Source organism: Erpetoichthys calabaricus, chromosome 8 (assembly GCF_900747795.2).
Source record: "Erpetoichthys calabaricus chromosome 8, fErpCal1.3, whole genome shotgun sequence".
Taxonomy (NCBI): Eukaryota; Metazoa; Chordata; class Cladistia; order Polypteriformes; family Polypteridae; genus Erpetoichthys; species Erpetoichthys calabaricus.
The window spans coordinates 20018338-20045769 of record NC_041401.2 but is presented as its reverse complement, the minus strand read 5'-3'; the positions used below and the strand labels follow the sequence as shown (position 1 = coordinate 20045769).

At 43.5% G+C, this 27432-nt stretch overlaps 1 protein-coding gene across 1 annotated transcript in view; it reads left to right on the top strand.

Annotated features, from left to right (window-relative positions):
• The first annotated feature begins 295 nt into the window (after positions 1–295).
• LOC127528921 (uncharacterized) overlaps positions 296–27432 on the top strand; it is a 60867-nt gene continuing 33730 nt past the window's right edge. Inside the window, exons 1-2 of the mRNA XM_051930703.1 lie at positions 296–640; positions 2218–2356. Coding sequence (XP_051786663.1) covers positions 559–640; positions 2218–2356 — 221 coding nt within the window. The 5' untranslated portion in view covers positions 296–558. The remainder of the gene's footprint in view (positions 641–2217; positions 2357–27432) is intronic.

Below are 27432 nucleotides of genomic sequence, written 5' to 3'. Positions count from 1 at the left end.
CTTCATGAAATATTCATTTATGAATACTAGAAAAAGGGCTGAAAAATCAGAGTGCTCAAAGAAACAGGCAGGCAGACAACTTACTAAAAATCCATGTTTTCTAGTCTGCTCCTTGAACTGTGATTGTGTAAAGGCGCTATATAAAGAAAATGCAACATCAATGCACATCCACATCAGTCTAACTAAAAAGCGGCAGAGCTCTTTAGACCAACTGTCCGTAAAATGTTGTTCTGCTGCTAATGTTGAAGAAACAAGGCGCATGGAGACACCAAAGAGAAAAGAAATCATTAATATTACCAGCGCCCTCTAGCGAACGACACTCAACAAAACATGCAGTGCCGATCGGCTCTGAAGCGTCTCGGCAGAGAGCCGACAGGCTCCGAAACAACAGCGCGAGGAGTGCCCGTAGCGGCGTGCCGGAACTTTTCGGTTCTTCTTTTCAACTTGTTTCAATTTTAAAATACAGCAGGAATAACAGACACCGGATAGAAAGTTAAAAGAGCGGAGATCTAGTAGGAGGTTTAGAAGAAGAAGAAGAAAAAGAAGAGAAATAATAAGATGAACTCTGGCAGCGGAGACAACGTCAACGTCCCGAAGACTTGGGATTTGGAGCCGATCTGCTCATCCTCTGGTCACTCGGGTAAGGATTTACTTTACATTTGTGTCCGAGCGGAAACACAGCATTAAATTATATTATATTATATTATATTAATCACAAATCTGCCCTTGACAAGTGGGGTTAGAAGATATATGAATGAATTATAATATAATATGATATAATATTCATACATTTTCTTAACCCGCTTATCTCCTCTTATCTCATTTCTTCTGCTGGAATGTCTTTACTTGGCGAGGATTGCTGTGATATTATATTACATTATGGAATTGTCAGACCCTTTTATTGTATTATAATAATATATATTATATTATACTGTATATTATTCCCTGTGTGTGCATGTGACAATACCAACCCTATGAGCGCTATAAGTGAGGTTAGAAAATGGATGGTTGGATTATATTATGTTGTCAGTCATTTTCTTACCCGCTTAATCCTGAACAGGGTTGCGGGGGTCTGCTGGGGCCTATCCCAGTTAGCATAGGGCGCAAGGCAAGAACAAACCCTGGACAGGGCACCAGTTTATCAAAGGGTGAACACACACACACACACCAAACACACATGAAGGATAATTCAGCATCACCTATTCGCTTAACCTGCATGTCTTTGGACTGTAGGAGGAAACCCACACAGACACGGGGAGAACATTCAATCTCCACACAGAGAGCACTCAGGACATGAATCTTACTACAAGGCAGCAGTGCTACCTCTGTGCCACCATACCGCCCCTTATACAGTACTATATTATATTATATTATTATATTATATTATATTATTCATCCATTTTCTTACTCCTGTTATCCTGAGCAGGGTTTCCGGGAAGCTGGAGTTTAACCCAGCAAGCATGGGGCGCAGTGTGCCAGTCCATTGCCAGGTGAAAACGCGCACCGCACAGTACGGCCAATTTATCTTCGCTAATTCACCAAACCTGCTAACGATGCTAAAATTCACCAAAGCTGGTTTCCAGTAACAGGTGTGTTGGTGTGCCTGGTGTTTGACTGGCTTCCCATCCAAGGTGGGTTCCTGCGTTTCATCTAATGCTGCTGGTCTCATGTCCTCTGACCCTGAATTGCATTAGCAGGTGTGGTGAATTTTGGGATAAATGAATAATCAAGACTGAATTTCACCAGTGTCTGGTGAGATCTTTACCTCGTGTGTGACTCCAGTAAGTCCCGGCTGTTTGGTGTAATGGACAGGTCCACACGCTGTAGGTCTGATGTCCCTCTGTGGGACTTTGGCTGTATGATGGATCTTCTGAGAGATTCGGAGACCCAACGATTGTTGGCGATTCTTGTCAGTATGTTGAGCCATCCAGATGCCCGTGGCAGAGGCGGAGTGCTGGCTCTGGGGCTAAGGATCTGCACTGGTAATCGGAAGGTTGCCGGTTCGAATCCCGTAAATGCCAATAGGGACTCTGCTCTGTTGGGCCCTTCAGCAAGGCCCTTAACCTGCAATTGCTGAGCGCTTTGAGTAGTGAGAAAAGCGCTATATAAATGCAAAGAATTATTATTATTATTATTATTAAGTCCACATGCCCAGGTCTCAATGTTGCTCACACCCGTGGAGTCATCTGTGCCCCTTTTTGTGTGTCCCTGACACAGAGTGCAGTTCTGATCTCATGTCTTTGGAAGAAGATAAAGAAATTGCATCCAAAGCAGTTCTACTCGTCATCAACAGCGCCAGAAAGGGAGCCGTCTGCCTGTGCTCCAATATTGCGGAGCTCCTTCGGGATAACCAGCGGTAAGTCACAAAACTTGTTCACTTCTTTTTTTATTTTAAATGATCTTGTAAATAGTTACATGCTCAATCTATGGATGACGATCCCTAAACTTAACCCGATGCCATCTGTGTGTAGAGTGAGAGCTTTGTACTCGGAGGTGAGGAGGTCCAGTATCTCTCATCTCATCCTCATGGTGTTTCATTCCCAGGTATTCAGGCTTGTGGCATCAACCTTACAAGGGGGCGTGGTTTGTTTTCCCATCACCTGGAAGGGGGCGGGGTTTTCTCTTGTAATGACACAAGGGGCCTGGCTTCATTAGAATAAAAATTGGAGGAAAATTAAAACACAAAAAAACAAAGATGCCCTCAAGCTGCTTTATCAGTGTCACCCGCTGTCGCTCGGAGGACGAGGGATTGTGGGTTCCCAACCTCAATGAAAAGAAGCCACTCATGTTACAGTCTCCATGTTATTTGAATATAACATACTAGACAAAGAGCCCGTTTCGACAACGTAAGATGAAACGGGCACGAGTGGAATAGTAATAAGTGTAAGCACCACAAACCTGATATAGGTGTACTGAATGAATGTGTAATTGAATCAGAATGCGTAATTAGGCCTCAAGCTGTAGTCGAAATCGCCTTTCAGGCCTCTAGAGCTTTAATCGAAGTTGCCGTTTTCTTTGAATTTTTGCGGCCGTAAATCCGCCGCCTGCTGCGATGTCAGTCTTGTAACGTTTTTCGGGGAGCTACGCATAAGGCGACTCCGCATTTGGCTTCGGACGGACGTGAGTGAGTGAGTGAGTGAGTGAGGAGGCTGGCAAATTATGTATTAAGATGTGGTCCGTGACCGACATCATTCTGGAACAATCTGCTTCACTCTCAAGTTCAATTCGTCATTAGGCCAGACAATATGACCAAGTGTTGGCACTGAAATCACAGTGGTGGCAGCTCAGTGCCAGCCTTCCGACCCTTTATGTGGCCCTTTGGTTATTTTCGCAACTGCCTGACACAATATAATACCAGGTAGGGTACACCATTTTCTTCATTGCAGTGGGCACTTTCATAAACCACAGCTGGTGAATGACAGAAGTAGTTTATAGGGAAGACCCTGAGTCGAGGGTTAGGTGGGCACTTGAAGGAGCCACAGTTCTGGGATCATGGGTTAAGATAATGGGGTCCATGGCATCCCCATTCTATTGATTGGTGGGTGGAGGGGAGGGGGGGCACTGACAAACAATCGGCAACAAGACAAGCATGTGGGCACAAAAATGAGCAAACTTGGGAGGGGGGGGGTGGTTATCTCAGACATGTGCTGTGGACAAACGTGCAGGGATTTAGATTATCTATATATATAAAATCCCTGTGTGCGTCCAGGTGTCCGTGTGGGTGTCTTCTGGTGAAGTGCGCATGCGCGGGGCACGGTGCGATGCGCGATATTACTGTCAGAGAAAGTTAGAGGCGTTTTACGGAAATACAAACCAGTATTACTTAGAGAGGAAATTAAAGGTACACAATACAGTGACGCATATTACAGCCACATACAAGCCAGTATTACTGTCAGAGGAGATTAAAGGCATATTACTGACATGCACGCCTGTATTACCGCAGAGAAAATTAAAGGTATATTACGAACATACAAGCCAGCGGACGAACAAGACGGTATCCTTCAATAAGGTCGCGCACAAAAAGGCGAGCCTCAAAAGGGCGACCTCAATTGGGCACAGCGAATAATGGCGCACGTAAATAAAGATCTGCACTTTTGTTGCTCTTCACATATTCCAGAGCCATTTGAACTAAATTATCTACGAACGCCTTTATTCGCCGCGCTCAATTGAGGTCGCCCTTTTGAAGCTCGCCTTTTTGTGCGCGCCCTTATTGAATAGAGCCGTACAAGACAGTATTACTGTCACAGAAAATTAAAGACACACAATACACGGCGGCAGCCCACGAAGAACAGTCAGCTCAGCAAGTAAACATCAACAAAAGAAAGGCTGAAAGAAAGAAAAATACGACCAACAAAAAGAATGAGGTCAAAGTCCCTTGCCATTTATAGACTATTCCTACTAATGTTTATGCACTACTGTTCTAGTGCCGTTATTGTAACGGGCTAAATGACTAGTTTATTTATAAAAGCCCTTTTAAAACAACAGAGGTTGCACCAAAGTGCTCTACAAAGAAGCATTAAAATAATCACAATGCAAACAATCATGCAGAAGCAGATTAATACAACTACCAATTATAACATCCACCACAATCCCATCATACACAGTGAAAGACAGAAGAAAACAAGTAGATCTTGGGCTGACTTTTAAAAACCTCGATCGAGGATGAAGACCTGATGTGAAAAGGCAAGTCATTCCAAAGCCTAGGAGCAACAACTGAGAAAGCTCAGTCTCCTCTGGACTTGGAGATCTTGGCACTACAAGGAGTAGTTGTCCAGATGACCTCAATGCTCTTGGTGCCACATAGGGTTGAAGAAGGTCACTGATGTATTTTGGAGTGAGACCACGCAAGGCTTTAAAAGCAAACAACAAGATTTTAAAATCAATGTGACACCTCACCAGTAGCCAATGGAGATGGAGACGCTAAAATGGGGGACATGTGATCCCTTTTTCTCAACCCAATCAAAAATCTCGCTGCAGCGTTCTGAACCAGTGGAAGGTGCGACAGAGCAGACTTGGGCAGACCCACATATAAGGAATTACAATAATCAAGGTGAGATGTAATAAAGGCATTAATGACGGTTTCTAAGTCCTTCTGTGATAGAAAGGATTTTAGTTTAGAAATTTGCCTCAGTTGGTAAAAACTGGACTTTTCTACCATGGAGATTTGTTTTTCAAAACTTAGTGATGACTCAAAGATTGGTTGACAGACGAGATCAGACAGGAGTCCACGTGGACTGTGATGTTTGCTGATGACATTGTGATGTGTGGCGATAGTAGGGAGCAGGTTTAGGAGACCCTGTAGATGTGGAGATATGCTGTAGAGAGGAGAGGAATGAAGATCAGTAGGACCACCAAGACAGAATACATGTGTGTGAATGAGAGGGAGGTCAATGGAATGGTGAGGATGCAGGGAGTAGAGTTGGTGATGGTGGACGAGTTTAAATACTTGGGATCAACAGTACAGAGTAATGGGATTGTGGAAGAGAAGTGAAGAAGAGAGTGCAGGCAGGGTAGAATGGGTGGAGGAGAGTGTCAGGAGTGATTTGTGACAGATAAGTATCAGTAAGAGTGAAAAGGAAGGTCTACAGGATGGCAGTGAGACCAGCTACAGTGCATCCGGAAAGTATTCACAGCGCATCACTTTTTCCACATTTTGTTATGTTACAGCCTTATTCCAAAATGGATTCAATTCATTTTTTTTCATCAGAATTCTACACACAACACCCCATAATGACAACATGAAAAAAGTTTACTTGAGATTTTTGCAAATTTATTAAAAATAAAAAAATTGAGAAAGCACATGTACATAAGTATTCACAGCCTTTGCCATGAAGCTCAAAATTGAGCTCAGGTGCATCCTGTTTCAGCAGCAGGGACTGGGAGACTAGTCAGGATAAATGGAAAGATGACTGCAGCAATGTACAGAGACATCCTGGATGAAAACCTGCTCCAGAGCGCTCTTGACCTCAGACTGGGGCGACGGTTCATCTTTCAGCAGGACAATGACCCTAAGCACACAGCCAAGATATCAAAGGAGTGACTTCAGGACAACTCTGTGAATGTCCTTGAGTGGCCCAGCCAGAGCCCAGACTTGAATCTGATTGAACATCTCTGAAGAGATCTTAAAATGGCTGTGCACCGACGCTTCCCATCCAACCTGATGGAGCTTGAGAGGTGCTGCAAAGAGGAATGGGCGAAACTGGCCAAGGATAGGAGTGCCAAGCTTGTGGCATCATATTCAAAAAGACTTGAGGCTGTAATTGCTGACAAAGGTGCATCGACAAAGTATTGAGCAAAGGCTGTGAATACTTATGGACATGGGATTTCTCAGTTTTTTTATTTTTAATAAATTTGCAAAAACCTCAAGTAAACTTTTTTCATGTTGTCATTATGGGGTGTTGTGTGTAGAATTCTGAGGAAAACAATGAATTTAATCCATTTTGGAATAAGGCTGTAACATAACAACATGTGGAAAAAGTGACGCACTGTGAATACTTTCCGGATGCACTGTATGTATGTAGGCACTGTGGAGACGGTGGCACTGACCAGAAAGCAGGAGACACAGCTGGAGGTGGCAGAGTTAAAGATGCTAAGATTTGCATTGGGTGTGATGAGGATGGACAGGATTAGAAATGAGGACATTAGAGGGTCAACTCAGGTTGGACGGTTGGGAGACAAAATCAGAGAGGCGAGATTGTGTTGGTTTTAACATGTGCAGAGGAGAGATGAGGGGTATATTGGGAGAAGGATACCAAGGGTAGAGCTGCCAGATAAGAGGAAGGTCTAAGAGAAGGTTTATGGATGTGGTGGGTGTGACAGGGCAGGATGCAAAGGACAGGCAACCCCAAAAGGGAGCAGCTGAAAGAAGAAGAAGATGTACATAAAATTCAATGAATGAGTTAACAGAGAAACCTTAAGACGTGTAACCGAGATCCTTAATCTTCAAGCAGAATATCAAAGTTTCCCTTTGTCCCACTTTTTTTTGTGTGTATTACTAATCTTTTTCCTTATTTTTTGTAAGAATTGTTTGCTTTTGAATTTCACTAACATCTTCAAAATGAAGACACTTGGGACTGTGGAATTTTTTAATGTACAGCCAGTCCTACTTGTGCTGTAATGCCTTTCTGGTAGCTGCATTTGAATCATTTTGAACTTTTTAGAAACCCTTGACAAACGCCGCTACAGTGAGACGGTGGCGCTGACCAGAAAACAGGAGACAGAGCTGGAGGTGGCAGAGTTAAAGATGCTAAGATTTGCACTGAGTGTGACGAGGATGGATAGAATAAGAAATGAGGACATTAGAGGGTCAGCTCAGGTTGGATGGTTGGGAGACAAAGTCAGAGAGGCGAGATTGTGTTGGTTTGGACATGTGCAGAGGAGAGATGAGGGGTATATTGGGAGAAGGATGTTAAGGATAGAGCTGCCAGGCAAGAGGAGAAGAGGAAGGCCTAAGAGAAGGTTTATGGATGTGGTGAGAGAGGACATGCAGGTGATGGGTGTGACAGAGTAAGATGCAGAGGACAGAAAGATATGGAAGAAGATGATCCACTGTGGTGACCCCTAACGGGAGCAGCCGAAAGAAGAAGAAGAAGATGATACCTCGGTTCCTGACATCATTATGAATCATTGCTGCCAAAGGTCCTAACTGAGTGCCAATTTCAACTGCAGATGTGGTAGGACCAAAAATAATGACTTCTGTTTTATTTTCATTTAATTGCATGAAATTGTGTGCCATCCAATATTTAATATCCTCAAAGCATTTCAACAGCTTTTTTACAGATGAAGTGATGTCAGAAGTAACTTTGAGGGACAGCTGTGTATCATCAGCATAACAATGATACGCGACATCATGTTTGTAAAAGATGGCCCTCAAGAGGAGCCAGGATAGAACCTTGAGGGATGCCTTGTGTGAGAGGAGCTGGCTGAGAGAAATTCCCATCTGTGTTCATAGACATAGATCTGCCTTTCAGGTAGGACACAAACCATTTCAGTGCACAGCCTTGAATGGCCTACTTCATCCTCAAGCCGTTTTATTTTATGGAAACCTACAGAAATGACAATAAGACTCTGCTGCACGTTCAAATGTCACCAGCTTTAAGTTTTGCGCCTCGTGATGACAGGCCTGCTGCTTTTGAAAAGCCTCTGGATACTTTATCTCTACAGCAAGAGGCTTCCAAAAAAGGGAGTGGGCAATAAATGGTCTACTCTGGTATAAAATTTCTTGAAGGAAAAGAAAAGTTTTACCAGCATGGCTAAAAGTTGATGTGTTCACACGTTTGCCATCACCTTTTAGCCATCCTGGTAAAACTTTTTTTGTTTTCCTTCAAGAAATTTTCCCTTTCAATTTCTCAAAAGGAAATGGAAAATGTGATCTTCCATTGGTGCATTAGTATCTAAAAGGTGATGTCCTTATATTGTGACTTATAGGAGGTGTTGCAGCATCACAAACCCCAGACACAACCACAGTGACACAAGTCACAAGTCCACAGGGGGCGGAGCGGTGGCTCTGAGGCTAAGGATCTGCGCTGCTATCCAGAAGGTTGCAGGTTCGAATCCCCGTCACTGCCAAAAAAGAGACCCTACTCTGCTGAGCCTTTGAGCAAGGCCCTTAACCTTCATTTGCTCCAGGGGCGCTGTACAATGGCTGGCACTGCACTCTGACCCCAAGGGGGTATGCGAAAAGTAACAAATTCCTAATACAAAGTGTATAAGGCAAAATAAAAAACAAAAAAAAAAGAATTTTTAAGCACACAGGGTTTTTTTTTTCAACAAGGCTTATTTTATATTTGTAAAACAAAGGCACCAGCAACTCTTCTTCCTTCACTCTGTCTCTCTTTTCTCCTCCGTCCTCCACTCCTGATACCAACTTGCCCGGATGAGGCAGAGTAGACCAGAGAGTACTTCTGGTGCTCAAATATGGTCTGATGGTAGCACTTCTGGGTCAGACGAGGGTCTCCTAAAATAGGGATAATAAATTCCCTATCCCAAACCCAGGCAGCAGCAACCCCTTGTGGCACCCACGGAACCCAAAAGGGTTGCACTCCGGGACTTCAGTCCCCAGTATGTCCTGTGGGTAATCCAGCTATGCATCCAACCTCAGGGATGCTGCCATCAAATGTGAAGGAGGAGAAAGTACTCCGAAGTTGTTGTCTCCTTAATTTGTCTGAAGTCCTTCAGTGGCGCTGGCCTTTCAGCCGGGTAAAAGACCCTGTGCCATCCAAGCCAGGGTGCCAGCCAATGCATGCAATCTGTTACAATGTGTTATGAGTACTTGTAGTATGTGAGAGGAGAAAAGACCGAGAGATGAAACACATAGTCAAACAAGCAAGGGTCATAAAAGAGAAGATAAAAATCAACTGATTGTCAAGTTTAGGGGTAGAAACCAAAAAAGAATAATTTTTGAACTGAAGCCAAAGTCAGAAACTGAAATGGACCTCTCTACTTGATTATTTCAAAATTACACTACCGAGAACACAAGAAAGGTTTGGTTTGATCTAACCAGAGGTAACTCCAGGATAAAATATCACTATATTTATACGCAACAGCTGCTAAGACAGAAGAGTCATACAGCCCTCTATGCCATCTTATAATAACATCTCTCTATTATAAAAGATGAGATGAGACGAGACTATTGCCATGAGATTTGTTCAAGTTGGTAGAGGGGGTCCCTCCCTCTTCTCAACCATTTCCGGTTAACGGCCCACGCCCCTGGTCCTCTCGCCTCTCATTCGTGTGAATGCTTTTGTCAGACACAGTTCCTGCACTCTCAGTTCTTCACTTTAAGTTCTAAATAAAAGAAGACTTATCATTATGTCCAAATCTTATTGAAGAATTTCATCCCGAAGAGTTATCAACAGAAGAAATGAGTACAAGGGCATTCCTAGCACTGAATTAACACGAAAATTGTCGATTGGTTACACGGCAAATTGGTTAAATGCGTATCAATAGACTATGCTGAAACAGTTGGTGGTGATGGTGCGGAAGATGAAAACATCAACTTACAATATCACGCAGAATATCTACACCGTCTTGTCTTCCACCGGCCGAATTACTATTGAAAGAAGGATGTATCGTAATGTTATTGCGTAATTTATGTCTGAGTGATGGGCTAAGCAATAGGACAAGATTAGTTGTATTCAAAACTGGTCGAACAATTCTGACATGTAAAATTTTAACAGGCGACAAGAAAGGTAATGGAGTACCGCGGATAACATTAGACACCAAAGGAGATCTTGATATGCCACTCATATTAAAACGTTTACAGTTTCATGTTAGCACAGCTTTTGCTATGACAAGTTACAAATCACAAGGACAAACTTTCGAAAAAGTCAGTTTATTTATTAGAGAGAAAGAAACGATATTCACTCATGGGCAGTCATACGTTGCGTTGTCACAATGTAAGTCCAAACACGGAATCAAATTTCAATGCGATATTAACGAAAAGTTAATTCCAAATATTTTTTTTAAAAAGTATAAAAAGTATTTCTATGTTAATTTCAAAGCCAAACAGAATGAATACCTCTAACGCAACATGAAACAATTTTCTTTCAATTTATTACATTATACTATTTTTTGCTTTGATTAATTACTAATGTAAAATAGTTAATTCTATTATCCATATGTAACAATTCCCATGAAAATAACAATCTGTTTAAATTGTACATCTGCTTCCCCATACGCAAGTGGCAGAGCCGCGAAGTGGCTAGCGTGTAGCGCCTGCCTGGGGGTTGGCGAGCGAAGTGAGCAGGGGGTTAAGCCCCCTAGTAAAATTACATTTTACTAACCTTAGTGAAAATGACCCAGAGGGCCAAATATACAATATAAACAGTTTCCTCACGGAAAATAATAAGAAATGAACTGTAAAAGAAAAGACAGACCACAATAAACAGTTGAGGTACCACCTTGGTAACCGCGTATAATCTATCTTACTAAACCACAGTTAATTTATGCATGGCGGACGCACCGAGGCGCATACATACTGCCACTGAAGCGCATGCATACTGCGCCGTGGCGCCCGCCCCAGAGTCAAACATGGCGGCTTCCCAGAGGCAGTAGATGGCGCCCAAACAACACAACCTGTAGGGTCAAACGCAGCGGCTTCCCAGAATGCGACGGATTCCCAGAGTCAGTGGGTGGCGCCCAAACAACACATCCTGTAAACTAGACTTAATGAACGAAGGCGCCCACACAAAGAAACCGCTTTAGTTCAAATAGGGTTATTCAATTAAACGGAAACTTTAACATGCCTATGACCTGTGAACTAAACCTGAGGTAAAGCGTGCATGCCAGGTTGTACAGCCGCCCGGACGCGACCGCCCACACCACCGCATATACCCTCCATGATATTTCATCATCAGGGCAGCACGGTGGCGCAGTGGTAGCGCTGTTGCCTCGCAGTTAGGAGACCCGGGTTCGCTTCCCGGGTCCACCCTGCGTGGAGTTTGCATGTTCTCCCCGTGTCTGCGTGGGTTTCCTCCGGGCGCTCCGGTTTCCTCACACAGTCCAAAGACATGCAGGTTAGGTGGATTGGCAATTCTAAATTGGCCCTAGTGTGTGCTTGGTGTGTGGGTGTTTTTGTGTGTGTCCTGCGGTGGGTTGGCACCCTGCCCAGGATTGGTTCCTGCCTTGTGCCCTGTGTTGGCTGGGATTGGCTCCAGCAGACCCCTGTGACCCTGTGTTTGGATTCAGCGGGTTGGAAAATGGATGGATGGATGGATGGATATTTCATCACGCAGAAACTGATTGCCACTCTTGGATTTCCGATTCGCTAGCGAATCGCGGGCTTACTTCTTGATATAATATTACAGAGTCTTCTTTACAGATAGTTCAGTTCTGCTATAAACTCCTAAGATGCCGGATCTTCCAGCTTTGGGGACTTTTGTCAGGGTCCAGGCAGATTGACACAGTAAGTGATGTCAGTGGTGGAAAAGCCATCAATCTTCCTGTCTGCAGAGAGAGGAGGAGGAGAAGAGACACTACTACACAGCGCCAACCCCTGGAGCAGTACGTTATTACTATTACTAGAACCTTCAAGCTGGAGATCTCAAACTCCAGTCCTGGAGAGCCACAGTGGCTGCAGGTTTTTTATTCCATCCCATTTCTTAATTAGTGACCTGTTTTTGCTGCTAATTAACTTCTTTTGAATTAATTTTAATTGACTTGTTTTTTAAGATTTGTTTCCCTGACGTTCGTCATCATTCCTCTGATTTGCTTTACTTCTTTCCTTAAACGGAACTCAAACAGAAATGACATGTGAAGTGAGTGAGCCAACAGAAGACCGACTAAGTCAGGGCCTCCAACTCCAACCCATTTCACTCCAACCAGTTGCTTAATTAGGAGCCGATTCTTGTCGTTAATTAAACTCGTTCTTTAATTCTGTGGCTTGTTGCTGCTCTCATTGTGGAATAGCAGACATTTCTGAAATTGTTGATTTTCTCTTTTCTAAGACCTCCATTAAAATGAGCAGATCAACATCCCTAAGGCCTTCATCTTTATTTATTTTCAGATACTGTATGTTGGACACCAGTTGTTTTGTATCTCATTATTGTTTGGCAGCTAATTAAGGAAAAAGAAACAATTAAGGGGTCTGAGTCTTCAAGAGCAAGTCCATTAAAATTAACTCAAAAGAAGTTAATGAGCAGCAAGAACAGGTCACTAATTAAGGAAAGGGTTAGAATGAAAACCTGCAGCCACTGCGGCCCTCCAGGACCGGAGTTTAAGAACCCTGATTTAATCTGTCCTCTATGCGCATGCACATGAGAGTATATAAAAATACATATAAAAATATCCCAAAACTAATAAAAAATACTAATAGAAATAACTCATAATTATATCAACATGAACTTGTACTTGAACTGTGTCTAATAAGTAAGCCTATCTTGTGGCTACTTCTCCAGAGCTAGAGGTGTCCAAACAGAAGTAGGTGATAAATTGATTGATCTGCTATACTGGACGAAATTCTTCTTGCATTGTGGATTAAGAAAAAAAATGTTTTATTTGTATGTTAAAAAAATGAGTCGAAAACTCATATTAAAACATATTCTGTCACTAAAGGTGTAAATCTGTGTATGCAAAAGAAAACAAGGAATGTGAATTTATGTTGGTGTATTGGTATCTTATAGGCAATGTCCTTCTGTATGGACTTGTATGTGAATTGTGTGTAATAAGTAAGCCTGTCCCTTTGACAATATTAACTCGGAGTGCCGTGTGATTAGTGGCCGTCGTTGTGTAAAGACATTTGTTGGACTGGCTTTCCCCTTTAAATGGTGAAGATGATCATTTCTTCTGTGAATATAGGCTATCAAACTTAATTCCTATTTGGCCGTGATGGTTACTGCTTTTTCTTTCCACTGATCTTGGATCAAAAATAGTAATTCTTTCTCATAACTCAGATCTCTTCTTAATCCAGACTTTGTCTCTGGACTCTTTCTTAATAAATTCAGACTCAATGAATTAGATTTGGGCGGCACGGTGGCGCAGTGGTAGTGCTTCTGCCTCGCAGTAAGGAGACTTGGGTTCGCTTCCCGGGTCCTTCCTGCGCGGAGTTTGCATGTTCTCCGGGTGCTCCGGTTTTCTCCCACAGTTCAAAGACATGCAGGTTAGGTGCATTGGCGATCCTAAATTGTCCCTAGTCTGTGCTTGGTGTGTGTGTGTGTGGGTGTGTGTGTGCTGCAGAGCCCCCAACACAGGGCACAAGGCAGGAAACAAACCCCAGGCAGGGTGCCAACGCACACACACACACCAAGCACACACTAAGGACAATTTAGAATCACCAATGCACCTAACCTGCATGTCTTTGGACTGTGGGAGGAAACCCACGCAGACACGGGGAGAACATGCAAACTCCACGCAGGGAGGACCTGGGAAGCGAACCCGGATCTCCTAACTGTGAGACAGCAGCGCTACCCACTGCGCCACCGTGCCGCCTAAATTGAATCATATTATAAAAAATATACAAATATATTGTGAGCAGTAGTGGATACCACCAAGTCCCCCAACCCTCAGACACAAAAGACCCAACACAACTCCGGGTTCAATAAATTGATTTTTAATCCAACCAGCTGCAATAGTACAATAAATGCCACCAAAACCAATCAGAAAACCGAAGTCTCCTCTTATCTCCTCCTGCCCTCCCAACTCTGACACCTCAAGGTATGGCGGTGGGCTCCTTTCAAATCGGACCTGAGAGTTCTTCCAGTGTTACAAAACGGCTTGTTGGAAGCACTTCTGGGTCATACGGAAAAGAGGGAGGACCTCCCCGACAGCGCCCTCCACCGTCACCCAAGGACCCCTATATTCTGAACTCTAATTCCTATGCAGCCCTGCAGGTGTCCAAACTGGGACTACCAGTGAGGGACATGGCCATCACCACTGCTCCTGGCCTCCAGCTCTCACCAGAAATTATAAGGCCTTATCCGCAGTCTAGCCATCCTTCTAATTATGGCTTCCCTGCCAGTCAAGAAATCCTCCCTCATCCTGGCCGGAATGGCCGTCCTTCCTTCCTCCTGGGCACTTACAATACACAGCACGTGAATTAAAGACTAACCCTAACCCTAAAATGAACAAAAATGAACAAGCTTGAGAAGCAGAGTCAAACCTGAAAGAAACAGAATAACCGTCTCATTCAATTCATATTATTTTTAATTCGGACTTTCCCAATACTCTTCAGCTCTGCTAGTGTGTACATTTCTCGCTGGGTTATGCATAAACACTGGAATGTTCAGCCGGCAAGCAGATAAGTTACTTATTTGACAGACTTCATTTTGTCTTGTGGAGCACTGTCCACGTTGCTATGGTAGTTCACCGACAACCAAAAAAAGACAAACGTGCAGCTCAGGGAACGGTGTCAGGGAATGAGAATGACAAGGAGCTGCTCGATCACGTAGAAAAATCGGAAGGGTTACAATTGGCTAATTGCAATTTCTACAATGTTCAAGACCCTTGGCTGTCTGGAGGGGCTTTGTGAACATTTACTTAGGTGCACTACCTTGATGGTTCTCCTGTGTTAAGATCTCAAAGACCCTCAGTGAGCCCACCATTTATCTACCATGTATGAGGGGGAGTCAAGCTAAAGTTAGAAAATGGGATTTATCAGAAAATAAACCGATCACGTCACTTCTCAATGTCGTCTCCACCCTTCTCAATGTACTTGCGCCACCTGCCTGGCAGTGCCAGGATTCCAGCAGAATAAAAGGTTTGGTCTTGTCCTTGCGACATAATGTCCAACACTACATGCTGAGCGAGGGGTACTCCAGTCACTAGTGCAACTTACTGTGACTCGCTGGAGACCAAAGTGAAGCCTGCTATTCGATCCAAGCGGCGGGGACTGCTGTCTGTCTCAGGGAGTCCTTTTGCTGCAAGACAACGACACGCACAGTGCCAAGAACACCAAGGCTCGTCTGGCAAAACTGAAGTTTCAGGTATTGCCACATCCTCCTTATTCACCAGGTTTGGCACCCTGTGATTTCCACCTTTTTGGTGGTCGTCGATTCAAGACAGATGACGATCACGTGAAGAAAGCAGTGCACAAGTGGTTGGCAAGGATAAGACAAAACCTTTTATTCTCCTGGAGTCCTGGCACTACCAGGCCGGTCGCACAAGTGCATTGAGAAGGGTGGAGATGACATTGAGAAATGACATGATCAGTTGTGTTAAGGTTCGTCCCATTTTCTAACTTCATCTTGACTCCCCCTCGTAGATCATCATTCACAATAAGCCACTGCAAAGGCCAGGCGTGGTTTAAATATAACTTTAATAAGACAGAAATCTTCTCTGTACTGTCATTTCACCCCCAAAAACACACACTGACAGCAGTCGAGCTCGGAAAAGTGAGGGATGCACTGAGTGGTCCGAGTGGCATAGTCAAACATTGAAATGATGCCATTTATGACCTAAACCTGTATGTTTGCACACTTCTGGAAGAAGACACTCACTTACAGGCAGTCTCACTGGAGAGAAGAATGAACCCAACGTAGCATGGAAAAGAAATCCATTATGTCATTGATCCTGTAAAGAGAACCAAAAGCAGCCACACCATCTGCACTTCAGAAGGGGTCATCCGCCTGAAGCTAAGCATGCTCAGGCCCGGCCAGCACTTGGATGGGAGACCTCCTAGGACAGGGGTCTCCAACATGTCGCTCGTGGGCTACCGGTAGCTCACAACCCCTTTCCAAGTAGCTCGCTAAAGGGTTAATGAATCCTACATAAATATGAAAACTTGATTAGTCAGATTAGGGGTGGGGGATCTGCCCAAAAAATCAGATAGATAGATAGATAGATAAGAAAGGCACTGTATGATTGATAGATAGATAGATAGGAAAGGCACTATATAATTGATAGATAGATAGGAAAGGCACTGTATGATAGATAGATAGGAAAGGCACTATATAATAAATAGATAGATAGATAGGAAAGGCACTGTATGATTGATAGATAGATAGGAAAGGTACTATATGATAGATAGATAGATAGATAGATAGGAAAGGCACTATATAATAGATAGATAGATAGATAGATAGATAGGAAAGGCACTGTATGATAGATAGATAGATAGGAAAGGCACTGTATGATAGATAGATAGATAGATAGATAGATAGATAGATAGATAGATAGATAGATAGATAGATAGGAAAGGTACTATATGATAGATAGATAGATAGGAAAGGCACTATATAATAGATAGATAGATAGGAAAGGCACTGTATGATAGATAGATAGATAGATAGATAGATAGATAGATAGGAAAGGTACTATATGATAGATAGATAGATAGGAAAGGCACTATATGATAGATAGATAGATAGATAGATAGATAGATAGATAGATAGATAGATAGATAGATAGATAGATAGATAGGAAAGGCACTGTATGATAGATAGATAGATAGATAGATAGATAGGAAAGGCACTATATAATAAATAGATAGATAGATAGATAGATAGGAAAGGCACTGTATGATAGATAGATAGATAGATAGATAGATAGATAGATAGATAGGAAAGGTACTATAGATAGATAGATAGATAGATAGATACTTCCTATGATAGATAGGAAAGGTACTATATGATAGATAGATAGATAGATAGATAGATAGATAGATAGATAGATAGATAGGAAAGGCACTATATAATAAATAGATAGAGAGGAAAGGCACTATATAATAGATAGATAGATAGGAAAGGCACTATATAATAGATAGATAGGAAAGGTACTATATGATAGATAGATAGGAAAGGCACTATATGATAGATAGATAGATAGATAGATAGGAAAGGCACTATATGATAGATAGATAGATAGGAAAGGCACTATATGATAGATAGATAGATCAGAAAGGCACTATATAATAGATAGATAGATAGGAAAGGTACTATATGATAGATAGATAGATAGATAGATAGATAGATAGATAGATAGATAGATAGATAGATCGGAAAGGCACTATATAATAGACAGACAGATACTTTATATCACTATCCACAATCTGAATTGCAATCTATCTTTTCAATGTGGCATACACTTAAGAGAATATCCGAACTCAAACTCATGAAGACCTAAGTAACACTTTATTTTAAATCTCAAACAAAGTTGAATTCAATTGTTCTCTCGTTTGCTAGCTGAGCGGAGTTAAGGACCACGCCCTGAAGCTGCGTGGATCTCGGATTCGCACTAATAAATCGATACCACAAGCAAAATATGATACAAAGAGAAATAAGAGAAGTCACAAAATCAACTGGAATGTTCAAGCAAATTATACAAAAAAAACAGATCCAAACCTGTTAAGTAGTTCTCTCGTGGAAAGCAAACAGACATACAGACAGACAGGTGTTAGATTTTATATGTTATATATTACTAAACCTTCAAAATAATGTGCAGTTAAAGTCCCAACAGCATTCTCAACATTTCTGGAGCTTAGTAGAGCCAGATAACTATAAGAATCTTCACCAAGCAGCTCTGAAAATGTCTGCTTTGTTTGGGTCTCCATACCTCTGTGAGTCTGACGTGAATGTCATGAAATCAAAGTTCAGAACGCGACTGACAGACGAACATTTAAATGACTCCATAAGAGTGAACCTAAGTGGCTACACCCCACCATACACCTCTCTTGTTGACTTCATGCAGTGCCAGTCATCTGACGAACTAAAAAACACATCACACATGCAACTGGACCTGTGAATAAAGTGACACAGTGACATGGGACAAAATGACAAATGAAGAAGTCACATCTGTGTATTTGGAATTGCATTGTTTTGTTTTGACAGCATTCATGTTTTAATTCAGTAGTGTGAGATACACTAGACAATGCACACAGACATACAAAATGCACTTGCAGGTGAACTAAATATTTTTTTGTGATGTTTTATTGCAAAATGTGAGTTGTGGATACCAACATTTTGTAAATGTTCAGGCAAAACGAGCTTATTCAGTTTGTTTGGGTTGAAATAAGTGATGAGAATAAACGTTAGAAAACAGGAGTAGCTCTCGGCCATTTTCATTTTGTAAAAGTAGCTCTCAGGGGGAAAAAGGTTGCTGATCCAGGAGGACAGGGGCGGAGTGGTGGCTCTGAGGCTAAGGACTGCGTTGGTATCCTGAAGGTTGCCGGTTCGAATCCCCGTCACTGCCAAAAAGAGATCCTGCAGGGCCCTTGAGCAAGGCCCTTAACCTTCAATTGCTCCAGGGGCGCTGTACAATGGCTGACCCTGTGCTCTGACCCCAAGGGGTATGCGAAAACTAACAAATTCCTAATACAAGAAATTGTATAAGGCGAAATAAAGAACCAAAAAAAAAGAAAAAAAGTTTGGGTTGCTGCTGGAAGAGGTGTTGGTGAGACCACCAACATCCATCTGTGTGTGGATCCCAATGCCCAATGTGCAGTGACAGGGACACTGTGCTGTGAAAATGACGCTGTCATTCAGATGAGATGTAAAACTGAGGTTCTGATTCCCTGTGGTCATTAAAAGATTCCTGGGCATCCTTCATAAAGAGTAGGGTCTATCCCGATGTCCTAGCTAAATTGCCCACCATGGCCCCAGGTCATTCTGGCCTCTTAATCATCTCTCTGTCACCACTTCACCAACTACTAGCTAATGTGTGGTGAGTGTACTGGCACAAAAATGACTGCCATCTCATCATCTGGGTGGATGCTGTACGTTGGTGGTGGTTGAGGTGGCCCCTCACTTAATGAAGGGCTTTGAGTAGTGAGAAAAGCGCTAGATAAATGTGAAGAGTTACTCAGATCACTTTCACATGTGGGCGGCACTGAGGGTTGGGGGACTTGGTGGTATCCCCTACTGCTCACAATATATTTGTATATTTTTTAAATATGATTCAATTTAGGCGGCACGGTGACGCTGCTGTCTCACAGTTAGGAGACCTGAGTTCACTTCTCGGGTCCTCCATGTGTGGAGTTTGCATGTTCTCCCCGTGTCTGCGTGGGTTTTCTCCCACAGTCCAAAGACATGCCGGTTAGGTCCTAAAAATTGTCCCTAGTATGTGCCTGGTGTGTGGGTGTGTGGCGCCCTGACCGGGATTTGTTCCTGCCTTGTGCCCTGTGTTGGCTGGGATTGGCTCCAGCAGACCCCCATGACCCTATGTTAGGATATAGCGGGTTGGAAGATGACTGACTGACTATCACATGTTGGCTTCCATTAACAATCTTTCCTCGGCTGCTCTAATCTGCTCATATTCCATAGCCACTGTTACACACCAAAGTGGGGTGCAATAACACCACCAGAGCTTAAGGGTAAGGAAAGTGGGATAGCAATGGAGGGCTGCTTTGGGATGGTAACTCCAAACCATTCATCTATCCATTTTACCAGCCTTTAAAGGGCTGTGACAGCATCAAGAACAAAGCAGAGCTCAGAGCTCATCACAACCCACAGCAGGTCCCACTCCCACTCACACAATTACAGTTTAAAGATGCTAATTAAATTAACATTCACATCCTTAGGATACAAAACAAGAAAGTTTTCCCACACAGAGAGTGACCCACCAGGAACCCAAGGTCTGATACGTACGTCGAAATGAAACTGACATTTCTTTATCTTGAAGAGTTAAGAGTTCTGCCTATGCCATCTTTAATTAAACTTTAGATTCAGGAGCAACATTCACGTGTTACTCTGAACTGTATGTATGGTCTCCTGGAAAACCCACCCAGATGCAGTCAGGATGATACAGAAGGGCCTCTCTTCACATGATAAGTTCTGACCTTGAAAAGGGAAGCTTCAGTTTCTGAATCATCAGGACTCCCAGACCCTGGGAATTTACTGCTCCAGTGATTGTGTGTTTGTCATCTCTTTGGCAACTTTGGACTGATGAGAGCCTCTCTGCTGAACATTAACTTTTTAAAATATTTGAAATAATTTAGTCAAGAAGAAAAAAAAGGACGACGCAGGAAGCTTTCAGGCCTGAAGGTTGAACGGTGTCATTTGGTAGGCCTGCTCTCCTACGCTTTGACCGTTTTACTGCTTGTTTAACTGAGGATTACTGCACAGAAATGCCAGGCTTGAGGTCGTACCCCAGCCATCACATCCCATCCATTCAATGAGTATAAAGCCAGCACAATTACAACAGAATTGATCCAGGGGGTCTTATCCACTGTGGTGCCTAAATACACAACCATCTTGGTTAGTTGGTTGGTTTTAGGAGTCCAAGCATCAACCACATTGTTAAAATTAGTTCTGAAACGATGTTTCTCTCACAGAGTTGTGTCAGAAGCGGGTAACTAAGAAGGCCAACTGCCACTAAGCAGTATTTCCAAAGTTTGAGCCGTTTCCGTCAGGCTCTGGATTTAGATTTCCAATTACTCAAAAGAAACAAAATTAGGAACTTTGTGCTTACAAGTCAGTGTTCTTATCTGCAGGAATCATTAGACGCAACATCCACACACGTTTAAAAATACAGACGTTAGTCCACGTTTGTGCATTTCATCCACACTACCCTGCAATTTTTAACTGCTGAAAATAATATCCATTGATTTTCCAACCCGCTATATCCTAACACAGGGTCACGGGGGTCTGCTGGAGCCAATCCCTGCCAACACAGGGCACAAGGCAGGAAACGAACCCTGGGCAGGGCGCCAGCCCACCGCAGGGCACACACATACACACACACACCAAGCACACACAATTTAGAATCGCCAATCCACCTAACCTGCATGTCTTTGGGCTGTGGGAGGAAACCCACGCAGACACGGGGAGAACATGCAAACTCCACGCAGGGAGGACCCGGGAAGCGAACCCAGGTCTCCTAACTGTGAGGCAACAGCGGTACCCACTGCGCCACCCATAATAATAATAATAATTCCTTATATAAAATTCCATTTTATATAGCAAAAGGTACAGCAACGTTATAGCGCTGTCGTGCTGACCCTATGTCACAATGTTATTCCACATATTCGACATAATTCTACCAGTTTTCTTATAGTATCAAGTACTCATGAAGCCCATTATAACCGGATCTTATATTATTGGTCATTCAATATTTTAAAATACACATATTTTCCATATGTGAAAAGAATGTTTTTTCAAATTCTTTTATAAGTGCCTTAAGTGGCTTTATTTTTGGTTCCAATTATTTGACTAAAATAAGTAATTTATTTCTTAAAGCCAGAAACGGCTTCACTTTTCTCATAGAGTTTTTAAACGTGGGCTGATGTTTAGTTTGATAATGAAGTCTTTGTACCCTTGACGTACGACACGGCATAACGCACACACAGCACGATCCTTTTGTCGTACACAAATCCATATTCATTCGTCCAAGAGTCTTGAAAAGAGCGAACATCAAGTTTTGCTCTTTTATGAGTCATTTTAGGCCGTATATTACTCAATAATAACAGGAGGTTTGTTTTAACGTACCACGGTCTGCACTGAACGCATCATTTCCTTTTGCTGTGAGTCACATGTGCAAAACGTGGATGGGGGACGCGGAGCACAAATGCATGCGCTGTAATTAAAATCTAATAACAAGTAGTTGGTTTTAACGTACCACGGCCAGCACTGAACACTGTGAAAGAAGCCCCGGACACAGACAGACACCGAGACAGCCAGATGTCCAAAACACACACACACACCAAGCACACATTAGGGACAATTTAGAATCGCCAATCCACCTAACCTGCATGTCTTTGGACTGTGGGAGGAAACCCACGCAGACACAGAGAGAACATGTAAACTCCACGCAGGGAGGACCCGGGAAGCGAACCCAGGTCTCCTAACTGTGAGGCAACAGCGGTACCCACTGCGCCACCCATAATAATAATAATAATTCCTTATATAAAATTCCATTTTATATAGCAAAAGGTACAGCAACCTTATAGTGCTGTTGTGCCGACCCTATGTCACAATGATATTCCACATATTCGACATAATTCTACCAGTTTTGTTATATATAGTATCAAAATTGGTCTGGTTACTCTTGAAGCCCATTATAACCGGATCTTATATTATTGGTCATTCAATATTTTAAAATACACATATTTTCCATATGTGAAAAGAATGTTTTGTCAAATTCTTTTATAAGTGCCTTCACTGGCTTTATTTTTGGTTCCAATTATTTGACTAAAATATGTAATTTGTTTCTTAAAGCCAGAAACGGCTTCACTTTTCTCATCAGAGTTTTTAAACGTGGGCTGATGTTTAGTTTGATAATGAAGTCTTTGTACACTTGACGTACGACACGACATAACGCACACACAGCACGATCCTTTTGTCGTACACAAATCCATATTCATTCGTCCAAGAGTCTTGAAAAGAGCGAACATCAAGTTTTGCTCTTTTATGAGTCATTTTAGGCCGTATATTACTCAATAATAACAGGAGGTTTGTTTTAACGTACCACGGTCTGCACTGAACGCATGATTTCCTTTTGCTGTGAGTCACATGTGCAAAACGTGGATGGGGGACGCGAAGCGCAAATGCATGCGCTGTAATTAAAATCTAATAACAAGTAGTTGGTTTTAACGTATCACGGCCGGCACTGAACACTGTGAAAGAATCCCCGGACACAGACAGACACCGAAACAGCCAGATGTCCAAAATACACATTTTTATTTTCCTTTGTGCGCACAGCACAAACACTGTGCTCAAAGACTCCCAATAACTCAGTCCTTAATTCTATGTCTTTTCTTCACCGCCTCCACTCCTGTCCTGTAAGCTCCGTCCTCTTCCACCCGACTCCGGCTCCCCAAGTGGTGCGAGGCGGCCTCCTTTATATTGCACTCGGAAGAGCTCCAGGTGCTTCCTCAATCAAGTTTCTGGCAGAAGTGCTGCAGACCCTGGCTACGGAATTGTCCAGACGCCCCCTGGTGGTGGCCACGGACCCCAACAGGCTTGAGTTCCAAAATCCCATGGCCGTGGTACCGATGCAACCCAGGATGTCTGTTCCTTCATGTCCCAGGGAATGGCTTGCCCTTTTCTCTGTCCCCTGCTCTTCCAGGCTTCCCGACAGGGCACGATCCCCGGCCATCCACCACAACACATGATTTCCATTTCCATGTGAGTCGCATATGCAAAACGTAAGTGAGGGCACAAACACGTTCGCTGTAATTAAAATATATATATTTTTTTTACTATATTTCAATTCAATCAGAGTGCCATTGAAAATCGTGGCACGCGTGTGTCGTAGGTTGCCGACCCCTGATAGAACGCTTTCCTCACGACTTCAGTAGTGCTTCAGTGAGTGGGGAGCCACTTCATCCACCACCAATGCACAGCACCCACCGGGATGATGCGACGGCAGCCATCTTGTGCCAGTACACTCACCACACAAATTAGCTGTTAGGTGGTGAAGTGGGGGCAGAGAGAAAGAGACAATTAGACACAGGGGATGATTAGGGGGCCACGGTGGGCAATTTAGCCAAGGCATTGGAGTAAACCCTACTGTTTTCGAAGGATACCCAGGGATCTTTTATGACCAAAGAGAGTCAGGACCTCGGTTTTACATCTCTATCTGAAGGACAGCACCATTTTTACAGCACAGTGTCCCCATCACTGCACTGGGGCATTAGGATCCATACACAGGCCACAGGGTAATCCAGGCTTTTCCTAGATGGTCTTCCATCCAAGTACTGGCCGGGCCCGAAGACTTCAGGTCAGACAGAGACTTTTTTGAAGGCGTTCTTCAGCGCCGTCCATTTCTGAAAACACAGACTCAGCATTGCAGTGTGGATGATAATGCAGACTGTGAGTGCACTCTGATTGGTTTGTGCTTATCACATGGCCCTTCCCTGATTGGATCCTGCCTTATTTAAATGATTGGTGAGCCTTCATGAAAGAAAACCACATTCCACCATTGCAGACATTGAGGAGATACTTTCTATGGCATTGTGACGGTCATGAGTGGCTTGAAGCTCCCTGGTCCTTGCAGGATCCTCTTGCACCCGTAACCATCATTAGTCACGTACTGCGATTAGGACAGACATTCAGCAAGAGGTTGGTGCAAAAAAGTGTTTTTATTCAGACAGTGTGGCGCTTTGGTAAAGGCTTTGGACTTCAAACCCTGAGGTTGTGGGTTCAAATCCCACCAGTGACACTGTGTGGCCCTGAGCAAGTCACTTCACCTACCCTTGGATAAAAGCGTAGGCCAAATAAATAAATGTACATTTAAGATCTAACAAAAGTGCAAGCAGTGCAGTACAAACATATCTTCCATAATAAATTAATAGTCCAGTAAAAACAGTGATGTCTGTGAGTTAAAAATCAAATAAATAATCCCAGGATAAAACCATAATAAAACACAGTCATTGGGTCCTTGATGTTCCTCCACTATTATGTCCCAAGCCCAGCTCGACCCTCTCTCCATCTCACCGGCTCACACACTTAGCCGGCAGAGACTCCTCTACACTGACCCCCATCTTGGCTGCCTCTTTCGGTGTCTGCCAGACCACTCAAGGTTGGTTGTCCTCCTGTCTTCCTTCTCCTCCCCTGGTGTACCTAGGAACCCTAAGGAGGACTCCACCGCCATCGCACCCGCTTCTCTTAGAATAATCAGCAGGGTCGATCAGCCCCTAGAGCACCAATCCATTGCTCCTCCATGGGACTAACGACTGCTCTCCTCTTGCTCATCTGCTGACTGACTTGCTTCGGCATTCTCACGGTTTGTGAGATTTGCTCTCCATTGGTCATCATCTCCCCCAAGGTGTGGCACTCTGTCTACTCCGAGGTGTGAATGATGCACTTGACTGATCCGTTTGCATCTGCATACGAGTGCACAATCAGCCAAGCACCCCAGTCACCCTCCCGGGGCAAAATGCGCTCGCTCACACCGACACATGATCGGAACCTGCACCCTCCAGAAATTGATTATTTACTTTAAAACTGCATTTCTCCACGAACTTCATATCACAGGCACTGTGGAACATGAGCATATCGTGGGACATATCAGGTCCTCCAGAACGTTAAATGAACGACATGTAAACACAATACAGACATTTTCTTCAGGTTCATTGGGATTTTGGCAGAAATTGATGCCAAGAAAAAGCCGCACGCAACATTTTTTTATATGCCATCTGAATGCGCATCCAACCAAACACACGTGTTGAAAGCCCGTGTGGACGGACTGATTCGCTGCAATGAGCAGAAAAACACTCAGCGTTCAATCCGTGCTCACCTGACGCTACAGACGGCAGAAAAATACTCAAGTCAGATGTCCGCGTGGACAGGGCCTAAGACAGGAGAGGACTGGGTCTCAAAACCATCCCATCCATCCTTCAACGAGTGAGGTGATGAGGTCGACCCACTCGGCCCATTATTCATTGTAATTTTCTTAAAATTTGTGATGAGTTCACGGCTCGCTACTTGCTATGAGCCTATGATATGAACTCTGTCTAATCTGTTGCCAAACTTAATCTGTACACTGTGGTTTAGACACAACTTAAAATTTGACGATATGCTTAGAAATAAAATTTAATGACAAATAAAAATTTAGTAACGCGATGTGGCAAGCGGCTGGGACGCCCAGAAGGACCGGATGATGGATTACGCCTCCTCCAGACCACGAGGAGGCGACCGCCCTGGTGGCTTTGGGGAACACGGGAACAGTGCTTAGAAGCTCAACCCTATAGGAGAGCCCTGGTCACACCCGGAAGTGCTGGGGGGGACAAAGACCAGGGACACCCAGAGTGCTTCCGGGTGCACGGCCTGTACTTCCGCCACACCAGGGAGTGCCTGCAGGAAATCATTGGGAGGCACCTGGAGCATGTCTGGGTGAAGATAAAAGGGGCCGTCTCCCTCCATTCGATGGCTGGATTCGGGTGGAAGAGGACAGAGCTCGGGAGGAGAGGAGAGGAGTGGAGGTGGTCAGGAAGAGAGAGAAAGGCATTGAGAGAGGCCTGGACTGAGGGTGTTTGGTATGGGGTACTGGGTTGTGCGGGACACTGTAAATATTGTACAGAATGAATAAATGTGTGTTTGGGTGCAAACCTGCGGTGTCATACTGTGTGTTCGGGCCAGTCTCCACACATGGAGTACATGTCAAATGTCAATGTCATGTCCAAGTGCCAGTACCCTAGTTGGCTAGTAGCTTACGCAGTTTGCTGATTTTAGCAGCCACATCATCAACAATACTGTTAGTGTCAAGTTTGGCTAAGATACTTTTCTCTACTGACATCAACATGACCGCCTCAAGATGTTCTTATGATATTGTGCGTCTCAGGCGGGTTTTGATTCTCTTCAACGCAGAATGATCTTTCAAACTGCACTTGTAACACAGGCAGCATTAGCAGGTGCTTGTAGGCAAGCCCAGTGCTCTTGTGGGCATCAGAGGTTTGAACGGAGTAGCACCTTGTAGCAGCAGAGAGGACAGCCTTTACAAGACTTGCAAGTTGACACAGTTGTCCCATCTTGTTCACGATCACTGTCATTGTCATCCTCCACAGTATAAGCATCTGCTACTGATTGTTTAAGTGTTGACCACTGCTGTCCAAAGTTTTGCAGTTCTGTTCATAGTTGTTCAGCAGTGACGCCATCATCAAATCTGAGCAAATATCTATGCAGCTCTTCCATAGCTCCCAATGGAACTTCACCAAAGTTCCTCGGGCGAAGAACCGACAAATCGGCATAGAACGCAGATGTTGTTGATGTGTCAAATCGTCTCTCAATCCTGCTGACAAAAGTAAGTGATTTCAGGTATGAAACAATTATTTTCAACTCGATAATCAAACTGCTCATTTACAATGGAGTAAATTATAACTGAGGTTATAACGAAAACCTCACATGATTGAAATGTTCCATTAACTTAATGATAAGCTATAAATGTTCCGTCCTAATATGAAAAATTCCTATCCTGTGCTTTATAACTTTAGAATAATAAAATGCATAATACATAATCTAAACGGGCGGCACGGTGGCTCAGTGGTAGCGCTCCTGCCTCACAGTTAGGAGACCCGGGTTTGCTTCCTGGGTCCTCCCTGTGTGGAGTTTGCATGTTCTTCCCGTG